The following is a 25,363-nucleotide window of genomic DNA, read 5'->3' as shown; positions in this document are numbered from 1 at the left end:
TATATGGTAGAAAATTTACAAAATATCTTCATGGAACATGATCTTTACTTAATATCCTAAAGATAAATAAAAATCGATTTGACCCATACAATGCATTGTTGGATATTGCTACAAATATACCTGTACTACTTTTGACTGGTCTTGTGGTCCAGGGTCAAAAATCAACATTCTTTTAACATATCAGAGTTACATGAGCGTAAAGATAACTGCCATTATAAGCTGCAAATAGCATTCGTTAGCAGAGTTGATGCTGGTTAATCCGAGACCTTCCCTAAATAAACTATGCTCCTATGTGGTTTGATAAGCTGCAGGAAAGAGGTAGTGTTTTCTGTAAATCAGTTTGCAACTTAATTAGAACTTGAAACAATAATTAGTTTGATGGATGAACGAGCGGAGCAGCAGGCTAACCGAATTAAATCCTGCTGAAGTTTCACTGCATACAAGCATGAAGTATGAAACGCAATATTTTTTTAATGGCTAACGGCCCTTTCCCATGACCTCATAGATTCCTGTAGGTGTTCCTTTCCTGCGTGAATGAGGAAAACAGACGAGAGGAGAACGGGATGAGTGTTAGCAGGAGAGAAAGCAGAGGGTGTCAAGGGAGAGAGAGTTCCTCTGTCTTCCTGTGTCTCTCTCTCTCTCTCTCTCTCTCTCTCTCTCTCATGATATAAGGAGAGTGATCTGTTCATCTCACATCCATTCCCACTTCCTGTCTGTGAGTGTCAGAGCTGGTGGGTGAAGAGAAACATGGCCCAACGTGGCGATATTAAAAACACACTTGTGCATGGAAATGCTCACACACAGGGCACGCAACACACATTTGCAAGTCCAACGGATAACAGTGTGGAAATGATATAATTAAGAGATTTCAAAGTCACTTTTTACAAAATTTAGCTGCCGATTTTAAGAATTTAAAGTGTACATTTTCTCCTGTCAGCTTATGTTCCAATATCACCCTTATGAAAAAAAAGTTTATTCAAGTGTACTTCTTTTAAACTAAACTAGTACTTTTTATGTACTTCTCAGAAATATATTTAACTCAGAAATATATTTATACTTGACTTGTACTTAGAAAAAGTCTAAATATATTTTGAGCAATATTTGTGCTCTGAAAATCTGCCTCTACACTAGAGGCGCTATTACACATCTTCTGTACAGAATTTCCAAAACACAAGTAAAGAAGAAACCAAAACAACAGATGCTTGCACATGAAATTTAACACAATTGTCAGACATAAAACAGCTATTAAAACTATAGATATGTAAAACTGTGTAACATTATGGAATAAAATGTTGACCCATGAAGAGGTAATAATGACTGTCAAGCTTTGGGGTGTTGATTGACTCCATCTACATTTTGATTATCATTAATAGTCTTTTTTTGTTTTTTTTTAGCTTTTTGTTCAAAATGTTGTTTAATTTATTATTTACGAAACTTACATTTAAGTGTTTATAAAAAAGAATGCATGAAGCTAGAATAACGTTTTTGTTTACAAGCAGATAGCTTGTTCTTTCTTTTGATGTATTGTATGTTAAGATATTCATATAACAAAATATATACAAATTAATACCTAAACAGTATGATGTAAAGTTCACTTACGAGAATACTTGCAGTATAAAACTACTAAACTAGTAGTTTACTGAGACTATACTTCAAAGTGTACTAAATATGGATATAAAAATATTTAATTAGTCGGTGCCAATAGCCTCGTGGTTAGCGTGCCGACACATAGCGCCGTTGTGGTGCGGGCGTCCCGAGTTCGAATCTCGGCTCGTGGACTTTCCTGATCCTACCATCTTCTCTCTCTCCCACTTCGCTTCCTGTCTTACCTACACTGTCCTATCTAAATAAATGCCAAAAATAAATCTTTAAAAAAAAAAGTATTTTATTAGTAAACTATCAGTATACCTATAAGTACAAGCTAAAAACATAGATGTAAACTAGTCGTGTACTCAAAGTTTACTACTGTTATACTTCAAGTATACTTAAAATTATACTTATTAGAAAGTTGGCCAATTTAGTCCCAGGGAGTATTGAAATAGTACACTTCTACATAAAGTATACTTAAAATATACTTAAGTTACTTAAGAATACTTAATAAAATAAACTTGAAGTATACTTCTTTTTGGTAAGGGTATTACAATTTAAAATAATGTTTTCTATTTGAATTTATTGTAAAATGTAATTTATTCCTGTGATGCAAAGCTGAATTTTCAGCAGCCATTACTCCAGTCTTTAGTGTCATATGATCCATCAGAAATCATTTTAATACCCTGATTCCTGAAGACACATTTTTTATTATGTCATATTGATCATTTTTGATTTAATTTCTCTAAAAATGCATTATGATGTTGCTTTAGAAGTCAGCTAACGAATGCTAAATGTTTGCCAACTCTCAGAATTGCGAACCCATGATTGCATCTTGATCTAAATACACAATATTCCAAAATGCATGCGTGCTGTGCTCATAAACTGCGTTTGCATTTGCAAATAACGTATTTCATTCTTGTAGCGCTGTCATCCTGAGTCTCTCAGCTCGTTCACAGCCTGCGCCGCTCACACTTCTCTCAGGAGTGACAGGGAGTGTGTACACACAGACACACTCTGATGAACGTGTCGTTTCTATGGGCAGGTGAGTGTGAGTGGCAGTTTTGAGCGCTGTGGGTGACAGGCCTGCCAAAACACAGCTACGCGATCGTCATGTACAGTGCTACCGGTCCAGGGCTGCGGGTGGGTGTGAAGCTCACCAAACGACAGATGAACAGATCCAGACACGGACTGACAGACTGTGTGACTGAATTTAAGTGTTGAAGCTTAAAGTCATGTCTCAATCAAACGCAGTCAAACACTTCGTAGGGCTGTCAAAGCAACACATTAGTGTGATTAATTCTAAAGAAAATAGTGTGATAAAAATATTAACACAATTAATCGTGCCCCTTGATCTGTATGTAAATGAAGTGTCATCTTTAATCGAGTCATGATTGTAAAATTATAAGCCAGTAATCAGCTTCACGTTCAGTGATATAAAACAAACAATATACTGACTTCTAAATATTGATATATGTTAATTGCTTGACAGCCATAGATGCAAGTGTTTGAATGTGTGGTTTGGGACTTTACAGTACACACTGACCTTGGTCTCCCTGTGAGGCTTCAGAGATGTTGACGGCGAGCTGGCTGCTGAAAGAGTTAACTCCCATCATGCCCGAGTGAGCGCTGGAGCCTGTCAGCGAGGGCAACTGGTTATGGCTCCGTGGCACGCTGTACAGCGCCTCCGTCAGGTCTGCGGCACGCTTTAAAATGATCTCCTGACCAATTCAGCGAGAGAGAGAGAGAGAGAAAGGTGTTGAAATGATACACGCTGGTTCTCAATGGGTTCTGGTTCACAATATTACATTATATGAAAGAAAACAATAATGTTCTTAAATAAATTAAATTATTCTTATTTATTAAACAAGTAACAAGAATATTTTATCAATATAAGTAGTTTAAGAATTGAAAAGTTTATTTGCAAAAACAGATTTTTAGACTATTTAAAAAATCATATTTTTCATTGTGCACTCCAATTAACCTCAATTAAACTGCAGTTGGGTTATTTTGATTAGGTAAAAAAATAACTAAAAAAATACAGCTAACTAACAATAAAACACAAAAATGTGATAACATGATTTAAAAAAAAGTTACCTGTTTTTGCTAATAAACTCTTCAATTCTTTTTGATAACTATTATAATCTTATTTAAATGATTATAATTCTAAAATAAAATTTATTATTAAAGTTATTTAAAAAATATAAGTTGTTAAAATATAAGGTTCTTATTATATTGCATTTAATACAATTTTATGTACATTATAATAATTACAAAATATTTTAAGGTTGTTATATCATTGATTTATATATGTATTGATTATATACACTGCCATTCAAGAAGTTTCCTATGCTCATCAAGGCTGCATTTATTTGATTAAAAAACTGAAAAAAAAAATGTAATATTGCAAAATATTATTATGATGTAAAATAACAATTTTTACAATTATTTTTAATATACATTAAAATCTAATTTATTCCTGCGATCAAAACTAAATTTTCAGCATCATTCCTCCAGTCTTCAGTGTCACATGATCATCAGAAATCATTCTAATATGCTGATTTATTATCAGTGCTGTAAACCATTTTTTTTTTCAAACCTTTTTTCAGGATTCTTGATGAATGAAATGTTAAAAGGAACAGCATTTATTTAAAATAGAAATGTTTTCTAACAATATACATCACCTTTCAAAAGTTTAGAATCATTACGTTTTATTCTTTCTTTTTTTGAAAGAAAAAAACATTTATTCAGCAAGTATGTGTTAAATTGATCAAAAGTGATAGCAAAGACTTACATTGTTAGAAAAGATTTCTATTTTGAATAAACACTTTTTTTTTTTTTTTTACTTTTTATTCCTCAAAGAATTATAAAAAGTATCACAGGTTCCAAAAAAATATTCGGCAGCACAACTGTTGCTAGCATAGATAATTCTAATAATAAATCAGCATATTAGAATGATTTTTTGAAGAATCATGTGACACTGAAGACTGGAGTAACGGCTGATGAAAATTCAGTTTCGCATCACAGAAATAAATTATATTTTAAAGTACATAAAAATAGAAAACTGTTATTTTAAATTGCAATATTTTTTCATAATACTTTTTTTCTGTCTTTTTGGTCAAAAAAATGGAACGTTAATGAGCATAAGAGACTTCTTTAAAAACATTACAAGTCTTACTGATCCCAAACTTTTGACAGCAGTGTACATGCATACACATATATAAGAAATCATCAGCTTTGTTGTGATTTTCATACCTGATTGTTATGAGGCATTCCATACAGCGCTTCCACCAAGTCTGCAGCTCTTTTCAGAAGAACTTCCTAATAACACAAACACACAAAACACAGTTTAGTCCAATACTCCACCTCTGGTATTGTAAATCAACATGGTTTGCATCTCAAACTGCACAGCACATCCACAGCGAAGTGGAATACCCTAAAAAAGTGTATTTATATTAAATAAATACATCAGATTATTTATGTTTAAAACTTAACCAATGTTATTTACTATATTCAAGCAAGTCTTGTTCAAAAAAAAGAAACCAAACATGTGATGAGGCGGACAGAAAAAGAAGCTGTCGGAATCTAATTTACACCAACCTGTCACACACACACAGACACGCACACAAACACACACCGAACACACACTCAACCTGTGCCAAATCACACAAGCAGTGATCCAGGGCTGCGATCCTTTCAGACTGTACGCATATGCTCCACTGTCGTTCTTCACACGGCGTGTGTGACTGTGTGTGTGTTTGTGCCTGTTATCCTGTAGTGTTCCTGTGTAAGTCACACATCTCCTCTGGCCCACAGACTCTCATTCTGGTCTGAGTAGAAGAGTACCGAAACCAAGACAGGACATGAGCATCTTACAACGCATAATAGCTTTCCATCTGCTACATCTGTACTGAATTAACATCTAATTTTTCGACATTCTATCTCCTGTCTTCACCTCCAGAGCATCTCCTTTCCACTTCATAGGTGGAAGCATCAAATCATCACTTTTGCCCAACACTTTGTTTCCATCTGTTTAACTTTTTACAACAATTTCTGTCAATTCTATGTTTTTATGAGCTCATCAGTACACGTTATTGCCAAGAAATAATGAATATATACATACACAACCATTGAAAAGTTTGGGGGTGCTAATAATTTTGAAAGAAATCTCTCATGTGTAGATTTGAGTTAGTACGATCAGACTGTAGAGGAGGTGTGGAGGTGATACAGAGGAAGTCAGAGCTGGTATTATGGCAACCTCTACTGGAGCTCCCTGGGGTATTACATTGAAACCTACCACACACACACACGCACACTTCACATGACTGTATGAGGAGAGAACAGAAAACAAAGAGAGAGACAGATGAAAGTATAAAGTAAACACAGACAAAGAGAGAAAAGATTGACCCAAAGAACTACAGATGCAGTTCATGAAATCAGGATAAAACGATAGAAAAAAACCCAGGTTGGCTACAGAGAACAGGACAAAGAGAGGAAACGGCAGAGTAATTGTAAATCTCATGACGAGAGGTGAAAGAGAGAGACGCAGACAGAAAACAGCGCTGAAAGATGAGCAAAGGGGGAAAGGGCTGGAAGAAAACAAAGGAAAAAAGACTCGAGGGACGGAGAGAAGACAGAAGAAGACAAAGTGAGGGAAATGTGCACAAATAAAGTGGAAACGAGTGAGTGAGTGAGTGAGTGAGTATGTTAGGAGGAGAGAGAGAGAGAGAGAGAAAGACAGAGAGATGAAGAGGGGAAGTTCTAGTTGTTTTTCTCCCTCAAGAGTTGCCAGGTAAGAGGCAGCTGGGGTTGCTGGCAAACCTATCATTACTGTACTGTGAGAACAACAGCCTGGGTCTGTACACACACTCACACACACATACTGGAAATATTACGCTAATTCTACATTATGCTTGTCAAAGTAAAAGCTCTTGTCAAGTAAATAACGCTTAAAATTGTTTATTTTCAATCCTCAAGTACTGTATCGGTCCCAAATCTTGTCAAATTTTGTGACCCTGGACCACAAAACCAGTCATAAGGGCCAATTTTTTAAAATAAATAAGCTAATGTGTAAGGAAAATATTTGGCCGAGAAGCAACTATTTGAAAATCTGTAATCCTGAGGGTGCAAAAAATCTAAATACTGAGAAAATCAAAAAGTTGTCCAAATGAAGTTTTTAGCAATGCATATTACTAATCAAAGTTTTGATATATTTATGGTAGGAAATTTACAATCTTCATGGAACATGATCTTTACTTACTATTCTAATGATTTTTGGCATAAAAGTAAAAAAAATCTATAATTTTGACCCATACAATGTATTGTTGGCTATTGCTACAAATTTACCACTGCTACTTATGACTGGTTTTGTGGTCCAGGGTCACATTTACTCACAAATATCAGTATATTTCAAAGGTGCAAGTAAAAAACATGTTGCTTTATGATGCTGGAGTTCCCAGAATGCACCAGGGCGTGAATAATTAATAAGGTTGTGTATTTTCACTGTCTATCAGTTTTATTTACACCAGTGTTATTGCTGATTTTTGATTGATGTTTACGTTTAGTAACTTGTTAGTATATAGAAATAACATAAAAACATATTTTGAATTCAATAAGACACGCTTTAAATAAATTATTTTAAGTAAGAAAATGAATAAAATTTTAAAGAAAATCTCACTTTTCAGTGTATTGTTGTTAAATAAATTATAAATAATTTTCAGAAAATAAAATCTTAAAGCAAATCTCACTTTTCAGTGTATTGTTGTAAAATAAATTACAAATTATTTTCAGAAAATGAATAAAATCTTAAAGCAAATCTTACTTTTCAGTGTATTTTTGTTCAATTAAGCTACAGCCTTCCTAAAAAAAGTGTGAAAAATGTAATATTAAACTAAATACAACATTCTGTACATAAGTAAATAATTTTAAGTAAAAAGTAAATCTTATTTTTTTTGTGCACTGTCGCTCTAAACTATTCATAACTTCAAAAATCTGAACATTTTTAGTGAATAAAGAACAAAAGCGCCCTATTAAGTAGTACATAAATACATTTAAGTAAAAAATCTAATTTAACATAAATTTAACAATTTGAAAGAAAAGAAAGAATTTTATAATATGTGACCCTGGACCACAAAACCAGTTATAAGGGGCAATTTTCAAAACCATCTGAAAGATGAATAAATAAGCTTTCCATTGATGCATGGTTTCTTAGGATAGGACAATATTTAAAAATATTTGAAAATCTGGAATCTGAGGGTGCAAAAAAACAATATTGAGAAAATCGCCTTTAAAGTTGTTCAAATGAAGGTCTTAGCAATGCATATTACTAATCACAAATTAAGACTTGATATATTTACAGTAGGAAATTTACAAAATATCTTCATGGAACATGATCTTTACATAATATCCTAATGATTTTTGGCATAAAAGAAAAATATACAAATATACCCGTGCTACTTACGACTTTTGTTGTGGTCCAGGGTCACATATACATTATAATATAAACTATTATTTAAACACATATAAACTATTTACATTTTTATTTTTACATTTTAGAACAGAATAAAGACATTATTTAATCTCTTCATAAATCATTTCACCTTCTAAAGATTAAAAAAAAAAAAAAAAAAACAGATTTTTCTAGGGCACTTTTTGACATTTTGTCCCCCAAAACTGTATCTAGGCCAGAAACACACACACACACACACACACAAATGGAGCTAAAATACACAAATATACCTTAATACATGCAGAAATGCAGAGCTCATGCTGGAACATTACCTCTCAGGTTTCTCACATCTATGTCATGCAAACATTAGCAAGGCCCGCATCTGTGAAGTGCAGCTCTTAGTGGCTGTTTTATGCCAGGCCACGAGGCCCTGAAACTGAACACTCTCTGGCTGAGTTTCTGAACGCACAGTGTGGAAACTGTTACATTTACGAGGAAGAACAACAGTGGCCTTCAGATCAGGCGGAGAGGCAGAAACAGGCTCAGGAAACCACCGAATATTGTGATATTCCTTTGGAGTTTAGCTTTAACAGCTCATCTGGGACCGTGTTTGCGTGGTAGCGCACAACATACTGTACACGCACGCAAGGATTGGGGGGCATATGGAGATGGGGGCACAGAGCTTCCTCCTCCTCCTCATCCTCATTTACTTGCATTTCCCACGACAAAATATGACCTTAGAACTAACAGTCCTCCCCCAGCCAATCAACAACGAGCAGTAACGATCCTCACAGATGGCTCAAGTCAATGACAAACATGGGGCAAGAGAGAGAGAGAGAGAGAGTCCCTGTTACAGCTGAGACCTTGCGCTCTGTTGTTCTTGCATTATTCAATCTAATGTATTTATTCAACCTTTATATTAGTTACAGTACGATGAGTAGGGACTTGTTTTGTACAAAAAAATTAAATAAATAAAAAAGATATATTTGGAATAGAACAAGAGAGCAACTTGAAACACATAATGCAAGACCTCTCATCATTACTGTACATTTTCCATAATAAAGACATATTGCGTAAGCTCCCGTTTGAGGATCAGGATGAATTTAACTTATTTTGTATTTTGGGAAACATGCAAGTATCTTCTGTAGTTTCTAAAGGGCAGTACTAAATGAAAAAAATAAAGATATTTAGGCAAAAATGTACACATCCTCATTTCGTTCTTAATTCATAATTTTTACTTCTGAAGCATCAGTGAGTGTTTGAACCTTCTGTAATAGTTGCATATGAGTCCCTCAGTTGTCCTCAGTGTGAAAAGATGGATCTCAAAGTCGTACAGTCATTGTTGGAAAGGGTTCAAATACATAAAAATGCTGATTTTGTGGGACCTGAAGGATTTTTACGATGAACAGCGGGCAGTTTAACTGATCAGGACAAACAAGGGACTCATGGACAACTATCACTAAACAAAAAAACACAACTGTGGATCATTCAGGTAACAACAGTATTAAGGATTAAGTGTATGTAATAAATACATTTTAAATTCAACTATTATTTTCTCTTGTGGACTATATGTAAACATCTTTTAAGTGAAATATCTCATTCAGGTCAGTACTAAATAAAAAATAACATGCATTTTGTATGATCCCTCTTATTTTGGTAAAATAAATAACATTTTGCAGATTCTGCAAGGTTTATATAAACTTTAGACTTCCAACTGTATGAAATGTAACATTAAAAAAAAAACAACAACTTTGCATTAAAGCATGCCAAATTGATAAATAAAAGTATTCTGATAATAAAACAATACAATAAAGAGCTACTGTATGTCATATTTTAAAAAAAATCAACTTGTTTATATTAGCTAATGGAAAAAAATGTTTTTTTATTATGTTTTGTTTTAGTTTTTTTGCATGACTTATTACACCCAGTTTTATGCATCAATTAGTGTACAGTGTGTGTATTTATGAGCACTTTGTTTTAGGTCTGTGTGCGCACCTGTTCATAAAGTATTTCTTGTTTTACTGTAGGTCTGGTCGTCTCTCTCTTCTGGTGTTCCTGTGGGTATTTCTTTATTATACGCGCCAGCACTCCCTCCCTTTCTCTGCCCATCTGTACGTGTCTCCACGGTTTGGTTCTCCCCTGCTCTTGTGCCTGATGCTGTCCAGGTATGGGGCTCTTGTTCCAGGCTGCCTCCCTGCTGCAGTTCCCTGTGTCCGGCCCCAGTCGCCCAACCTGTCCCTGGTTCAACAGCGCTCTGCCATCCACACCCAGTGGGCAATCTGTCACCAACACAGCCTTGGCGCTGGCAGCACACCCCTCTCTCTCTCTCTTTCTTTTTCATACCCTCTTTCTCCTTTGCTCTCCTCTCCTGTCCTGTCTTCCCCCTGGCCACGGCTCAGTTCATTAATCTCCATTATAAAACAGAAGTTAGTTAATGTCTCTGATGCTCGCTGGCTACGACACCCTGCCACGGGCCCTTTGGCACAACATGAACGCACACACAAGCACTTACGTAAAACACACACACACATTCACTCGTGCTTAGCTATTCGCATCTTCACACACACTGACTAATACAACACAGTTGCTAGTCTGCAATATGAACTTTAATTCGATAAGGAAATTATTAAGGTCATGTATGACTCATTGGTTTAGTGCTAAAAGTTAGAAATTTGTGGAAGCCTGTTTCCACCACTGAATAAAAAAAGGTAATTGCAACTTTATTTCACAATTCTGACATTGTTCTTGCAATTTTGAGTTTAGATCTCACAATTCTGACTTTTTTCCTCAGAATTGCGAGAAATAATCCTACAATTGTCAGAAGTCAGAATTATGAGATACAAACTCTCAATTCTGAGAAATACAGTTAGAATTGCAAGATATAAACAAAATTCTGTCGTTTGTCTATATCTCACAATTGTGACTTTTTTGTCTCAGAATATCAGCTTTATATGTCACAATTCTGACTTTATAACACACAATTCTAAGTTATTAAATCAAAATTGTGAGAAAACATATCTGTCTTTTTTTCTCCTCAGAAGTGTACTAGTTTAAGTTTTTATCTTGTAATTATGATTTTTTCCTTGCAATTGCGAGTTTATATGACGCTATTTTGACTTTTTTCTCACAATTGCGAGTTTATATCCCACTATTCTTACTTTTCTCCCACAATTGTGTTTATATCGCACTATTCTGACTTTTTTTCCTCACAATCGTGAGTTTATATCGCACTATTCTGACTTTTTTTTGCAATTACGAGTTTATATCGCACTATTCTGATTTTTTTTCTCACAAATGAGTTCATATCACACTATTCTGACTTTTTTCCTCACAATTGTGAGTTTATATCGCACTATTCTGACTTTTTTCCTCACAACTGTGAGTTTATATCGCACTATTCTGACTTTTTTCCTCACAATTGTGAGTTTATATCGCACTATTCAGACTTTTTTCTCAATTGCGAGGTTACATCAGCAATTCTGACTTATGATAACTCGTAATCGCAAGTTTATAGCATGCCATTCTGAGAAAAAAAAGAGAACTGCAAGTTTATCTCACAATTCGGACATAATTTCTCAGAATTGAGAGTTTACATCCCACTATTCTGACTTTATAACTCACAACTGTGTTTATATCATGCAATTTATAGTTTATATCTCACAATTCAGACTTAATTTTTCAGAATTGTGAGTTTACATTTCACAATTTTAACTTCATACCTCACAATTGTGAGTTTATGTCTGAAAAAGTCAGAACTGTGAGATAAAAAGTCGCAATTACCTTTTTTATTTTTTATTTTGTGGCAGAAATGGGCTTCCATAAAGATCTGCACTGACAACTAATATATAATAAATATATAAGTAAAGCTACACTGTTTTGTTGGCCTATAAAATGTAAAAGAAAATAATTATTTGAGATATATATGACAGTAAGGCATGTACAAAAACAGAAAAAGCGAGAGAAAAAGGTATAAAATGACTTCAAACAGCCACGAGGTGAATAAACTGCACAGATCTGCTCGGTGGACTTAGCTTTACTTCATTATTTATGTGGCGTCTACAGAACGACCTGCGGCTACTTTACACACGCATCCCCTCACACATCTTTACAAACTATTTCACATCACACTCTCTCTGCCCAAACAAAAAGTCCGGCACATTCCCTCTCAAATTAAGTCTGCCAGCACAAATCAGCGCTGCGTTCCCTGTAGTCAAGCTGCACTATAACCTCAATATCACTTGGAGGCTCAATACTCACTCTGTTGAACCCCTAATGAAATGCAATCAATGATTGATAAGGTGGCAGTTGCCCTCAAGTAGACCCGCTGATGATTACAGCCGGTCGGCCCGAGCACCTGACCCCGCTCTGGGCTCCAGAGGTGTGCCACCTGGCCCTGGGAGAGACAGGCACTGGGCCTTTTGTCTTATTAGCTGACTGTCGAGGTGTAAAGATCTGCCGCCTGCCAGGCATACAATTAGTCATCCTGTGATCTTTATTACTCTAGGGTGGTGGTCTTTCTTAGCAAAGCCCCAATTCGACACCCTCTCTTCCTCACCCGGGAGCCCCAGGCAATGCTGGGGATCAGGTGATGGGACCTTACACAGGGTCCCTTGCGTCACAGGTTAAGGACAAGGCAGGAGTCCCTCTTGTGCTACCAAAAAGACCGTGAGCGATCCTCCGCAGGGTCAGCGATTGGAGAAATCGGCCCACTTTGTGATCTCTGGTTCCTCCATATACTCTTCATTGGACCCGTTTAATATGAAAAATCGTCAAGGGTTCTTGAGTTGTCTTTTTGTCTTTTAGGACACTAAAAAGTGCTTATAGTGTTTAAAGTTAATAAATGTTATTTTAACTAATGATGTATTTCAGATCAGGATTCAAATTTTACGACTTGCAGTGGGGTCCTTACACAATCATCTGTTGTCTAGCAACTCAAATAACACGCCAGAACATCTTGCAAAATTGCAAAAATACCTTGGAAAATAACTGAAATAAGTTTATGGTGAAGCACTAAAATCATTAACTGGAAATAAATAAAAACTAAAAACTAAACTTAATGGAAAATGATATAAAATATCCTTAAGTAGTGATATAATAAATAAATAAATAAAACAAATGTTACACTGGAAACTAACTGAAATACGTTTATGCTGAAGCACTAAAATCTTTAACTGGAAATAAATAAAAACGAAAACTAAACTTAATGGAAAATGATATAAAATATCCTTAAGTAGTGATATAAAAATAAATAAAATATAAATGTTACACTGGAAATTAAATGAAATAATTTTATGCTGAAGCACTAAAATCATTATCTGGAAATAAATTAAAATTAAAACTAAACTAAATCGAAAGCAAAATAAAAAAATGTCCTTAATTAGTGATATTAAAAATAAATAAATAAATAAATGCTACACTGGAAACTAAATGAAATAAGTTTATGCTGAAGCACTAAAATCACTAATTGGAAATTAAAAAAAAATTAAAACTAAAATAAATGAAAAACAAAATAAAAAATATCCTTAATTAGTGATAAATAAATAAATAAATAAATAAATATGAAATGTGAAAAGTGAAATAAGTTTATGCTGAAGCACTAACTGAAAAAAAAAACCTAAACTAAATGGAAAGTGAAATAAAAATATCCTTAATTAGTGATATCAAAAAAAGAAAAATGATAAAAGCATTTAAAAACCAAAATAAAAACAAAAAATTGAATTCAAAATAGAAAAAAAAACTAAACTTTAATAGTACAAAAATTATACTAAAATAACACTAGAAATAGTAAGCCAAATATTGTATTAGCCATATTACTGAGTGGTGTGTAAAATTTGCACTGTTTGGATGCATCCCCAATGTCAAAAACAAGATATCTCCCTCTCTTTTTTTAAATTATCCTAAGTATATGCAATTATATGCACAGTTGCATTTTATTATTTGCATTGTTTTTAGCATTAGCATCATCTGAGAATTATGAAATATATAGAAGTTCTTTGTGGAACAGCGGTCTGCAAAACTCTTTTAGGTTCTAATTGGACCCTTTATTTTTAAGAGACAGGCCGGGAAGGGTTTGGACTCTGTGAGAGCTTCGCTCGGGGAGGCATGTGAGCGGCTCCCTCCCCTGAGAGGTGTTCTGGATGAGCTGGATTCATGTCTGCATGTTAATCTCTTCACTCTACCTGCCAAAAGGCAGGGAGCACGTGTTACGGCGCATCGAGATGCTGTGTTCCTCTCTTTTTCCTCTTCACAGACCTCCACAGCACAGCATCACAGCAGGAAACCATCTCAACACTCCCGACCCCCCGCTGTCTGTGTGTGTGTGTGTTTGTGAAGTGTATGTGGGTGAATGGGTTACGAGGAGTCGCTCAGACGCTCTACAGTTCATTCAGCACAGGTAACAAGGTGAGTCTGTTTGACTCTAGATTGGCCCGGCTCTCGGCTCTCTAGCCCTGAAGGCTGTCTCCCGACAAGCCTGTTTCTATCTTCCTCCTATCTTTTCTTCCTCCTGTTTTCCCCTTGCTTTCTTTCCAGGGGCTCAATTATGGGAGGATGGTTCTCAAGCGCCCGGCGAGAGCAGATCAGCTGACCCGGGAGAGCAAGCCATCCGACAGGTCCCCTAACAATGATAAATCACATACACACACTGAGCCTGGCGAACAGAGGTCCACCACACACACACACACACACACATACATATACAACAGCAACCTGCCACTTGCACACACACATATAAGCTTATGGTGCTAATAAAGAGCAACTGATAAAGTAAAATGTGCCAACATGACAAGGCAAAGGAAGTCGATAATCTACTTCCTCCTTAAAGAGAACACATAGGAGCATAAACAGGACTTGAAAAAGAACACAGGGCTAGTTGTCATACATACGATATCTGAATAACCACTGTATTAGGTTTTGAGTGAAAAAATCCAACTGCACAAATGTATACTTTTATCAGTAGGTTTTTATGTTGGTTTCAAACTTGTAACATGCTTTATTTTTAATTAGAATTTATGTGAATTTGATGAACTATGAACTAAAATTAAAACAAGCAAATTCTACCTGATCTCTTGACAAAAACATACCTGTAGGAACCTTTTCACAAGATGCGAAATACGTACCAATAAGTGCATATCATGCAGTATCCAACAGAAACGAACACTAGAGGCGGTAAAACAGCAAACACTTGTAAGCGTTTTTGTACAAAGTTATGATTACAGGTCCATATGTTCCAGAGATAACAAGCTTGCTCAGTAGCTCAGCTGGCACGGAATTGGATTTAGGATGCAGAATCTTTGGGTACGAATCCTGTGAAAAACATGACTTGTGATGAAAGAGCAGAAAGATAAGACATTAAAAAACAAGCTAAAGCGGCATGCTTGCGATTGCGTTTTTACGTCACATCCGCTTTTGTTCATACTATCGGGTAGGCTTAGGTGTAGTGCAGATGGTGCATTATTTTAAAACGTCACAGAGTATTAGAGTTATAGCGCCACTTAATGGACATTTCAAGACAGAACTGCGGTGACGTACAAAACCAACACATAAAACGTACCATATGTACGTTCATCTGTTCATCGAATATTTCACGAAGCATACATGGCGGTACGCAATTAGTGTTTTGCGAAAAGTTCCCACAGGTACGTTTTTGTCATGAGATCAGGTTAAGCGAATCACATTTATGTAATTTATTTATTTAAATATCAATTTTTTGACAAAAAAAACAGTGGCTTGATATTTTTGTTAAATTTTACATTTTGTTTTATTTATTATTGTTGTTTCATAATTAATTTGCCGCTTAATATAGTTTAATGACTGTTAATCCAATCTTTTTAACTTACCCTATATAGTGTAATATGCATTACCACTGGGGCATGTTGTCACAAAAGATCAGTGTGTGAAGTTCAAAAGCGTTTGCATCTATAGAGAAACTGACTATTCATTCAAGCACAAACTAGCCCCAGTCTCCACTGTCTGTGGCTTCTGGGAGCCACCACATGTACATAAAGTGCATATGTGACCCTGGACCACAAAACCAGTCATAAAGGTCAATTTTTTTGAAACTGAGATTTATGCATCATCTGAAAGCTAAATAAATAAGCTTTCCATTGATCTATGGTTTGCTGGATAGGACAATATTTGGCCGAGATTCAACTATTTAAAAATCTGGAATCTGAGGTTCCAAAGAAATCAGGATATTCAGAAAAATTTCTTAGCAATGTTTTTAAGTTTTGATATATTTACAGTAGGAAATTTACAAAATATTTTTATAGAACATAGAATTAATGATTTTTGTCATAAAAAATATTGATTCTTCTGACCCAAACAACATATTTTTGGCAATTGCTACAAATATACCCGTGCTACTTAAGACTGGTTTTGTGGTCCAGGGTCACATATTTTCTCTGACTGAGCTGAAAGCCTGTTTATAAATATTTCAGCATGCAAACAGGACTTTTTCGGTTCATTTAATGTGCATTCATTTTTCTTGTGTTGGAAACGGTTGCTAAGAGAGCCCCCCCCATTTTGAGTTTATAAGACACGCCATAATCCAGGTGTCCGTTAGAGTGGATCTCACAGGTCGTTAACCTTACGGTAACCTGGGACTGCCTGCGAACGTGTGTCCCGAATGCCAGCGAGAAGCACAGCTGCCTGCGGGACAGAGCAGCGTCCTGAATCGCATCCATATTCCTGATCTATCTGGACGGAGAGGTGTGCGCTCACGGCCAAACCCGGGACTGGAAATGAAATTATAGATAAACCTGATACACGCCTGGCCCCAGCAAAGGTCGTCAGACAAACACAGCTGGGTTTCTAAATGCTGGGGCCATCGCTGGCACACAAGCTGTAGATCTGATCAAGCATTTGGACGGAGTCAAGTAAATGCTAAAATACAGTCGAACACATCTGTTATGCAAAAGGAAATATATATGTGTGTCGTAATACATTTTGCATATTTCATTCATATTATATACGTACACATTTGTTATACAAAGATGGTTGACAAACGAGGTTGTTCGTGCACAGCTTGGAATAGTTATTTTACCAAACTTCATATTTATTTAGTTATCTGCATGCTCAATTACTTATTCATTCACTTAGTTATTTATTTACCTACTTACTGCTTTATGTATTTACTTGGTTATTTATTTATAGGACTGTGTCAAAAAAAAACAGGCATCGGGAGCAGAAAAAAGACGGTGTGAAAAAAATGTCTAGATTCTTATTGAGTTTTCCTCTTGAATGTATAAGTATATAAGAGGTGATAGCTGGCGGTCTCCCCTTGCCACGTATCGCAGCATCAAAGCAGCCAGACAATGTATGCTCACTATTAGTATCAATTTACAAATAAACTGCTTTTTTGGTGACTGGATCTCAGATGTCAGATTTTGATAAATGGTTTCAATTTGGCAGCTGTTTTAAAGTGTCAGTCCGCATCAGATCTGATCCCCTCCTACACCAGCGCCCTGCCCGAAAGAATCTCTCTCACTTAGCTTCCTGCCTTTTTAGGGGAAAATAATCTTTTCATACTAACCAGGCGGCAAACCGCCCAGGGCACCTGACGGCACATTGAGTTTTTGCGCTCGGCTCAATGTGTGTGCACGCATGTGTGTTTTGTGTGTGTATATATATATATATATATATATATATACACACACACACACATACACAGTCAGTTGCATATCAGCTTTGTTCTTTGATTTGTTGCTTGTTGCTGCCCCAAAGCTGCAATGTGCCACCAGCATGCATAACAGCGCCGATCTAACCTCCATCTCACCCTCTCAAAGCCAGCATCACACAAACAGTTGTTTTTTCATTCACAAGTCAGTACGAGCTGCTCCTCTACGCTATCAAACAGAAGACCCTTAGGCTTTCAGAATCAAGGTTTGCTTCACAGACGTAAGAAAACACGAATGAAGAAGCAACGCCAAATCTGAGGCTGAAATATTCAACTCCCATCTAGCGAATGCTTTACACCTATTTTCAAATTTATGTCAAGAATTTCTTTCAAATACAGAGAGCTTGTGTAAATCCAAAGCATGGCCAGGGAAAACAAAATCTGCAGCGAAAGCATTTTTTAGCCGACCGCTTACCTTAGGTAACCTCTCTGGGTCTCCAGGGTGACGAGGGATGACCTTTTGTAGCCTCTGGAAGCCGTAGTCTATGGTGGGCTCGTTCAAAGCTGTGGGAGAAAGCGAAAATAAGATGTTTATTTGATTTAATGAACTGTAGTTTTCTCAGAAACAGGCCATTTCCCAGAGTTCTCTGCCATCCGTGATGTCCCAGAGCTCCGCGGGGTTAAATATCAGCGTGTGTCTGTGTACGTTTCTCCCTGTATATTTGTTTACGTTTGTCCCCGTGGCATCAGTCCAGGTTTCCCCCTGTGTGAATTTGTTTTATGAAGTGTTTAGTGAGGCCCTATGGCCTTCCTGTCCCTCTTTACACTTCTTTATTCTCCAACTCTAACCTTTCCTGCCTAATTCAATTCTTTTCTTCTCACTCAACCCTGCTCACGTTTATTTCATTCTCTGGGTGCAAACAGCACCTCCGCTTAGCCCCTCTTTCCCATCTCTGTCGCGATACGACGGCAGAAAGAAACACCCGGAAAGCAGTTAGGGAGATATTTCTCCATAATCAAGCCCATTAATCATAAAAGGCTGTCAAATTTGACTTTGGGGACAATTTGTCAGCCTTCTTGCCCGGTCCGCTTTTGTCACCGTTGCCTCTTGTATTCCGTAAGGATGATTGACAGTCCAAATGCTAGCGAGTAGAATACCTAGTTTGCACTAATATGCATAAGCGGTGCTTTCATGAATAAGAATAAGGTGGCTGCGCAGGAGCAGGGGCCTCTTTTCAAAGGGCCCGGTGCCGTTTGTCGCGCGCAGCAAATAGATGTTATTACCATTATAACAATATTTGTTTTCTTTCCTCGGGAATGGGGCTCTGCGAGCTGCTAAATCAAATTTGTTTGAGCCGGTTTCACGGCGAGGAGGAGAAAGAAGCTCGCGGAGTGACAGCGGTTGCTGAGGAGGGGGGTGTGTGGGGGTCTTTGTGACTCAATGCCCCCGTGAAAGTGAGGGAACAGTCTCTCAGGACGCTCTGAGAAAGGCGCTGTGGAAACGATCACGTTCCTTCTCCAAGTCGGGAGAACTGCGGTTTTGATCAAACGGCAGTGTGATTAGACTCAGTAAGCGATCTACGTGCCGTTGTTTTGTTGTGTCATTTTTGGACGGTCTGCTATGCGATAATCACCGCCATCTGGATATAAGGTGTCAGGAAAAAAAAAGAGTGTAAGACAGAAGGGGAGATAAAGAGAGAGAAAGAAAGAAAGGGAAAGGGAAGGAAACGGAATGCAAAGAAGTAAGGAAACGAAGGAAGGAGTAAACAAACTCAAGAATGAATTAATGAATCAAAACAAGCAAAAGAAAAAGAAAAAAGAAAGAGAGAAAGAAAGAAAGAAAGAAAGAAAGAAAGAAAGAAAGAAAGAAAGAAAGAAAGAAAGAAAATGGAAGGAAACGGAATTCGAAGAAGTAAGGAAACGAAGGAAGGAGTAAACAAACTCATCAATGAATCAAAACAAGCAAAAGAGAAAAAAGAAAGAAAGAAAGAAAGAAAGAAAGAAAGAAAGAAAGGGAAAAGGAATGCAAAGAAGTAAGGAAGGAAGGAAGGAAGGAAGGAAGGAAGGAGTAAACTAACACATGAATGTATTATTGAACCAACAAGTAAACAAAAACTAGCAAAAGAGAAAGAAAGAAAGAAAGAAAGAAAGAAAGAAAAAAAAATGGAAAAAAATGGAAGGAAACGGAATGCAAAGAAGTAAGGAAACAAAAAAAGGAGTAAACAAACTCATGAATGAACAAATGAATCAAAACAAGCAAAAGGGAAAGAAAGAAAGAAAGAAAGAAAGAAAGAAAGAAAGAAAGAAAAAGAAAGAGAAAGAAAGAGAAAGAAAGAAAAGCAAAGGAAAGGAAAGGAAAGGAAAGGAAAGGAAAGGAAAGGAAAGGAAAGGAAAGGAAAGGAAAGGAAAAGAAATAAACAAAGGGAGGAAGGAGTAAACAAACACATGAATAGATTAATGAACAAACAAGTAAACAAAAACAAAGAAAAAGAAAGAAAGAAAGGAAAATGGAATGCAAAGAAGTAAGGAAACAAAGGAAGGAGTAAAAAAACCACATGGATGAATTAATGAACAAACAAGTAAACAAAAACAAAAAAAAGAGAAAGAAAGAAAGAAAGACAGAAAGAAAAAGAAAGAAAGAAAGAAAAAGAAGGAAAGAAAATGGAAGGAACGGAATGCAAAGAAGTAAGGAAAAGAAGGAAGGAGTAAACAAACTCATGAATGAATTAATGAATCAAAACAAGCAAAAGGGAAAGAAAGAAAGAAAGAAAGAAAGAAAGAAAGAAAGAAAGAAAGAAAGAAAGAAAGAAAAAGAAAGGGACAGGACAAAAATGGAATTCAATGAAGGAAGGAAACAAATGAAGTAAGGAAGGAGTAAACAAACACATTAAAGAATTAATGAACAAACAAGTAAACAAAAACAAGCAAAAGAGAAAGAAAGAAAGAAAGAAAGAAAGAAAGAAAGAAAGAAAGAAAGAAAGAAAGAAAGAAAGAAAGAAAGAAAAAAAAAGACAAATGGAAGGCAAAATAGAAGGAAAATTGAAATGCAACAAAGGAAGGAGTGAACAGCACATGAACAAATTAAAGAACAAATAACTTAAAAACAAGCAAAAGAAAAAGAAAAGAGAAAATGACTGAAAGGATTGAACAAACATAGGAATGAACAAACACATGAACAAACAAACAAATGAGCAAATAAGCAAAACAAAAACCGAAAGAACAAAAGATGAGGAAGGAATGAGAAAGAAGGAGAGATAAACGACAGGAAGGAAAGAAAGAAAAGGTACGAGCCAAGAAAAAGGAAGATCGGAAGAAGAGCATCCGTGAGAGCAGTTTCACAAAGCAATCCCATAAAACTTGCACTTTAATGAACCGTCGGACAGGGGACATGAGAGGGAGGGCTTTGTCTCTCTATCACACCCCCAAGAAATTAAGCCCATTACTTCTCTTATTAAAATCCCCCTGAACTTTGACCCCAGAGCCCCATTGGCTGCCTGCAGGGCCTCTGTCCTCTCAGCCAATCGATACGGCTGCCTCCCGCGGAGAAGTGGGAGTAATTGGAGAGTGTGTGTGCGCGGGCCGAACCCTGACCCCGCCTGCATTACACAGCCCATATGAAGATAGATTGCCTGATTTAGTGTAAACATATGCTGCAATTCTAGCCATCAGTGCCACTTTCTCCGTCGTAATTTGTATTGATTTTTTTCTCCCTTCCTCTCAGCCATCCACGCGTCTTTGCTGTGCCTGACGTGCGATTGCGAAAAGGGAAAGATAATGCAGTTCGCTGAAAAGGTGCCGAGTGTATGTGTGTGTGTGAGGAGACGAACAGAGGGATGTATATTTATTATTAATTTAATCATCTCCTTATTGCAGGCGCTGTGGGGCTGCACATCTCTTTTCTCTCTCTCTCGTTCTCGTTTGAAGGTTATCACACTCTCCACTGAGATCTGCTGATGCTAAATAGAAGGTTGCTTTGGAGTGTGAGGTATCAGCGCAAGATTAATATGATTTCCTCTTTCAGATGTCCAGTGGGATGGGACAACACAATGAGCCGCCATATTGGAGGCAAAAAAAGCATTTCCTCATGCTTGCATAACTAGATCTATTACTGTCAAGATTTTGATCATCAGCACTGCAGGGTCGAGTCTGAGTCGCGTCCCCCATCATCATCGACACACATCAGCAAAACCGTCGAGCGTTTGACCTCTGACATGCAGTTAACCTGTGTGGCACACCTGCGTTTGTCCTCACATATGAGCTCGCTGGAGCTCTATCTATCTAGCAAATTAGAGGTAGTGCGTGAAACTCTAAAATCAATCCCAGCATACCTCTCTGTTCTTATTACACGCTCTGCAGAAGTCAGAGGTCAAATAGGGCTGACTGAGAAACCACTCAACACGCACCAACTCATGATAGCCAGATCTAATGAGGGCAATGCTTACTAATATAAGAAGGAGGGAAATAAAAGAGGAGAGGAAAAGATATACAACGAGAATAAGAGAAAAAGCAGAGAATGTAAATTAATAATCTATCCATCGTTCATGTGTTCCACCCATCTATCTATGTATCTATCTATCTATTGTTTGTTCTTTCATTCTGTCCATCCATCCATCCATCCATCATTCCTTTGTTTGTTCGTTACATCTATTCATCCATCCATCCATCCATTGTTTTTTCACTCTATCCGTTGTTCGTTCGTTCCATCCATTTAGCTTTCGTTCACTCTATCTATTGTTCGTTCATTTGTTCTATCCATCTATCATTCATTCCATCCATCCATCTATTGTTTGTTCACTCTATTTATTGTTCGTTCGTTCCATACGTCCATCGTTTGTTCACTCTATCTATTGTCGTTCATTTGTTCCATCCATCCATTGTTTGTCCGTTCCACCCATCTATCTATCTATCTATCTATCTATCTATCTATCTATCTATCTATCTATCGTTTGTTCGTTCATTCCATCCATCCATCCATCCATTGTTTGTTCACTCGATCTATTGTTCGTTCGTTCCATCCATTTATCTTTCGTTCACTCTATCTATTGTTCGTTCATTCCATCCATTTATCTTTCGTTCACTCTATCTATTGTTTGTTCATTTGTTGTATCCATCATTCATTCCATCCATCCTTCCATCCATCCATCCATTGTTTGTTCACTCTATTTATTGTTTGTTTGTTCCATACGTCCATCGTTCGTTCACTCTATCTATTGTTCGTTCATTTGTTCCATCAATCCATCGTTTGTTCATTCCATCCATCCATCCATCCATCCATCCATCCATCCATCCATCAATCCATCTATCCATCCATTGTGTTTGTTCATTCCATCCATCCATTGTTTGTTTGTTTGTTCCATCCATCCATCCATTGTGTTTCTTCATTCCATCCATCCATCCATTGTTTGTTTGTTCGTTCCATCCATCCAACCACTGTTTATCCGTTCCATCCCTCCCTCCATCCATCACCCATTATCCATCCATCCATTCATCATTCATTCCATCCATCCATCTATCTATCCATTGTTCATTCGTTCCATCTATCTATCTATCTATCTATCTATCTATCTATCTATCTATCTATCTATCTATCTATCTATCTATCTATCGTTTGTTTGTTCCTTTGCTCATTCATTTCATCCATCCATTGTTCATTCATTCTATCCATCCATCAATCCATTGTTTGTTTGTTCATTCCATCCATCCAACCATTGTTCATCTGTTCCATCCCTCCATCCATCCATCCATCCATCAATCCATCTATCCATCCATTGTGTTTGTTCATTCCATCCTTCCATTGTCATCTATCTATCTATCTATCTATCTATCTATCTATCTATCTATCTATCTATCTATCGTTTGTTTGTTCCTTTGTTCATTCATTTCATCCATCCATTGTTCATTCATTCCATCCATCCATCAATCCATTGTTTGTTTGTTCATTCCATCCATCCAACCATTGTTCATCTGTTCCATCCCTCCATTCATCCATCCATCTATCCATCTTATTCTTCCATTCCATCCATCGCTCATTCTATCGATCTGTCTGTTCATCCGTCTATCTTTCTATTATTTGTTCATCTATCCTTCCATCGTTCTTTCATTTGTTCATTCGTTTGCTCCATCCATCTAACCATCTTTAAAGCTTCAAAGCTTTTTAAACACTTTGTCAAGCCACATTTTAAAGTTGCTTTTTAATTTACAGTTTTTCTTTTCTTCGAATTTCCTTTGATTTTAATTTCACATTCTTACTTTCAAATTCGGATTTGCAGCGCTGTATCCTGTTTGCCACCTTAATTCAAATTCATAAATGTAATTGAAATTTAAAAACTATTCTGAGTTCAAACTCAATTCCAATTCAGGAGTGTAACCAGAACTTAAAAACCATTCTGAATGGCACACAACCCTGCTCCACAAGCTATCACAGCACCTAATTTCCCAGCCCAGCCCCAATAACTTGTCACCCGCCAACTGTATATATACGTTCAGTCTTCGCTTGTTTACATCCATGCTCTCCGATGGGCTTACATCTATTTACCCTCCTCTGTTTTTCTATTTACATTCTCTTGTTCCCACTTTCCAACAGGCCCCCCGGCTGATCATGTTTCCCCTCTCCCTGATGGCGTCTGTCTTTACAACACAGGGCTTTTTAGGTGCTATATCCATTCCCGTTCTCTCCTCCTTAGCCCCCGTGATTCAGCGATCGTAAGCGTAGTCATGCCCCCCTAGGCCACAATCGCAACTGCGTGTCTGCGCCATTCAGAGAGAGGCTATTTCAGCGGTCTCCCTCTAACGCAGACTGAACGATTTCAGATGGAGCCCTCGGCCCATCTAAAACACTTGATCAAGCCCTGCTCTGTCCGTGGGAGGCGCATTGATGGAATGGGGAATTTGATGCGGCTTCGGATTCCGATGCAACACGCCTCAATTTCTCATTTTCATGTGCTACATGATTGATATGGGAGAGAATGGCTCCGAGCGGCTCTTTCACCTGCAGATGGGTATCTCGCACTTAGAATGCCCTCGCTACTCTTTAGGGGGAAGACATTTACAGACGTGCAACGGAGCGGCGTGAGAGGAAGCGATTTGTTTTCTCGTTCTAGTCTGTCGCCGTGAGGTGGCCGATCGGGCTTGTTGACAAACGTCTGAAGACCCCCTGTTGCGTGCCATCGATTTCAACCCATCCATCTCCTCTTTGTCCTCGCGTCAAAAAGGTCACGGCACGTGGAAACGCATTGCTACGCAACTGACGGAGAAATCCGAATGCGTCTCTTCGCACCGCTCTGAAGGAATAAAACAAGAAGTGAGATTCAAAGTGCAAGTTCTGATCAATCATTACGGCCCGCTCCCCCATCCCTAACCCCTGCAACCCCCAAACACTCCTACCTCCTCCTCCCTGGATCGATCCTCATAGAAATTTCATGAACTTTAAACTGTGATTGACAGTAGAGGCAGGGCGCGCAGGCTGCTTTAAAGTGGAGAGCCACCAGGGAAGATGAAGAGAAACCCACCCCAGCCTCTTCAAACACGCAGACAACACAGACTCGCTCGCACTAAAAAACCACACACTTTTAATTACGGCTCATACGCGCTTTGCTGTTATGGCAGCAATTATTAAAGCTGAGCTAACCTCGGTTTACCCCTGTGTGACACCGCACTATGAAACACTGTCTGGCTTTTTAGGGACAGATGATAATCAACAAATGATTCTCACT

At 37.2% G+C, this 25,363-nt stretch overlaps 1 protein-coding gene across 3 annotated transcripts in view; it reads right to left on the bottom strand.

Moving 5' to 3' along the window:
• The window catches only part of LOC127176302 (transcription factor COE3), a 139,534-nt gene that overhangs the window by 9,318 nt on the left and 104,853 nt on the right, over positions 1 to 25,363 (bottom strand). For all 3 annotated transcript variants that reach the window (XM_051127905.1, XM_051127906.1, XM_051127907.1), the window contains exons 11-13: positions 18,127 to 18,215; positions 4,843 to 4,908; positions 3,134 to 3,308 (exon numbers count right to left, since the gene is read on the bottom strand). In XM_051127905.1, coding sequence (XP_050983862.1) covers positions 3,134 to 3,308; positions 4,843 to 4,908; positions 18,127 to 18,215 — 330 coding nt within the window. The remainder of the gene's footprint in view (positions 1 to 3,133; positions 3,309 to 4,842; positions 4,909 to 18,126; positions 18,216 to 25,363) is intronic.

The sequence above is a fragment of the Labeo rohita genome, chromosome 14, assembly GCF_022985175.1.
Source record: "Labeo rohita strain BAU-BD-2019 chromosome 14, IGBB_LRoh.1.0, whole genome shotgun sequence".
NCBI classification, from domain to species: Eukaryota; Metazoa; Chordata; class Actinopteri; order Cypriniformes; family Cyprinidae; genus Labeo; species Labeo rohita.
Note: the sequence above shows the minus strand (reverse complement) of the source record. Positions and strands in the feature narration are given on the sequence as shown.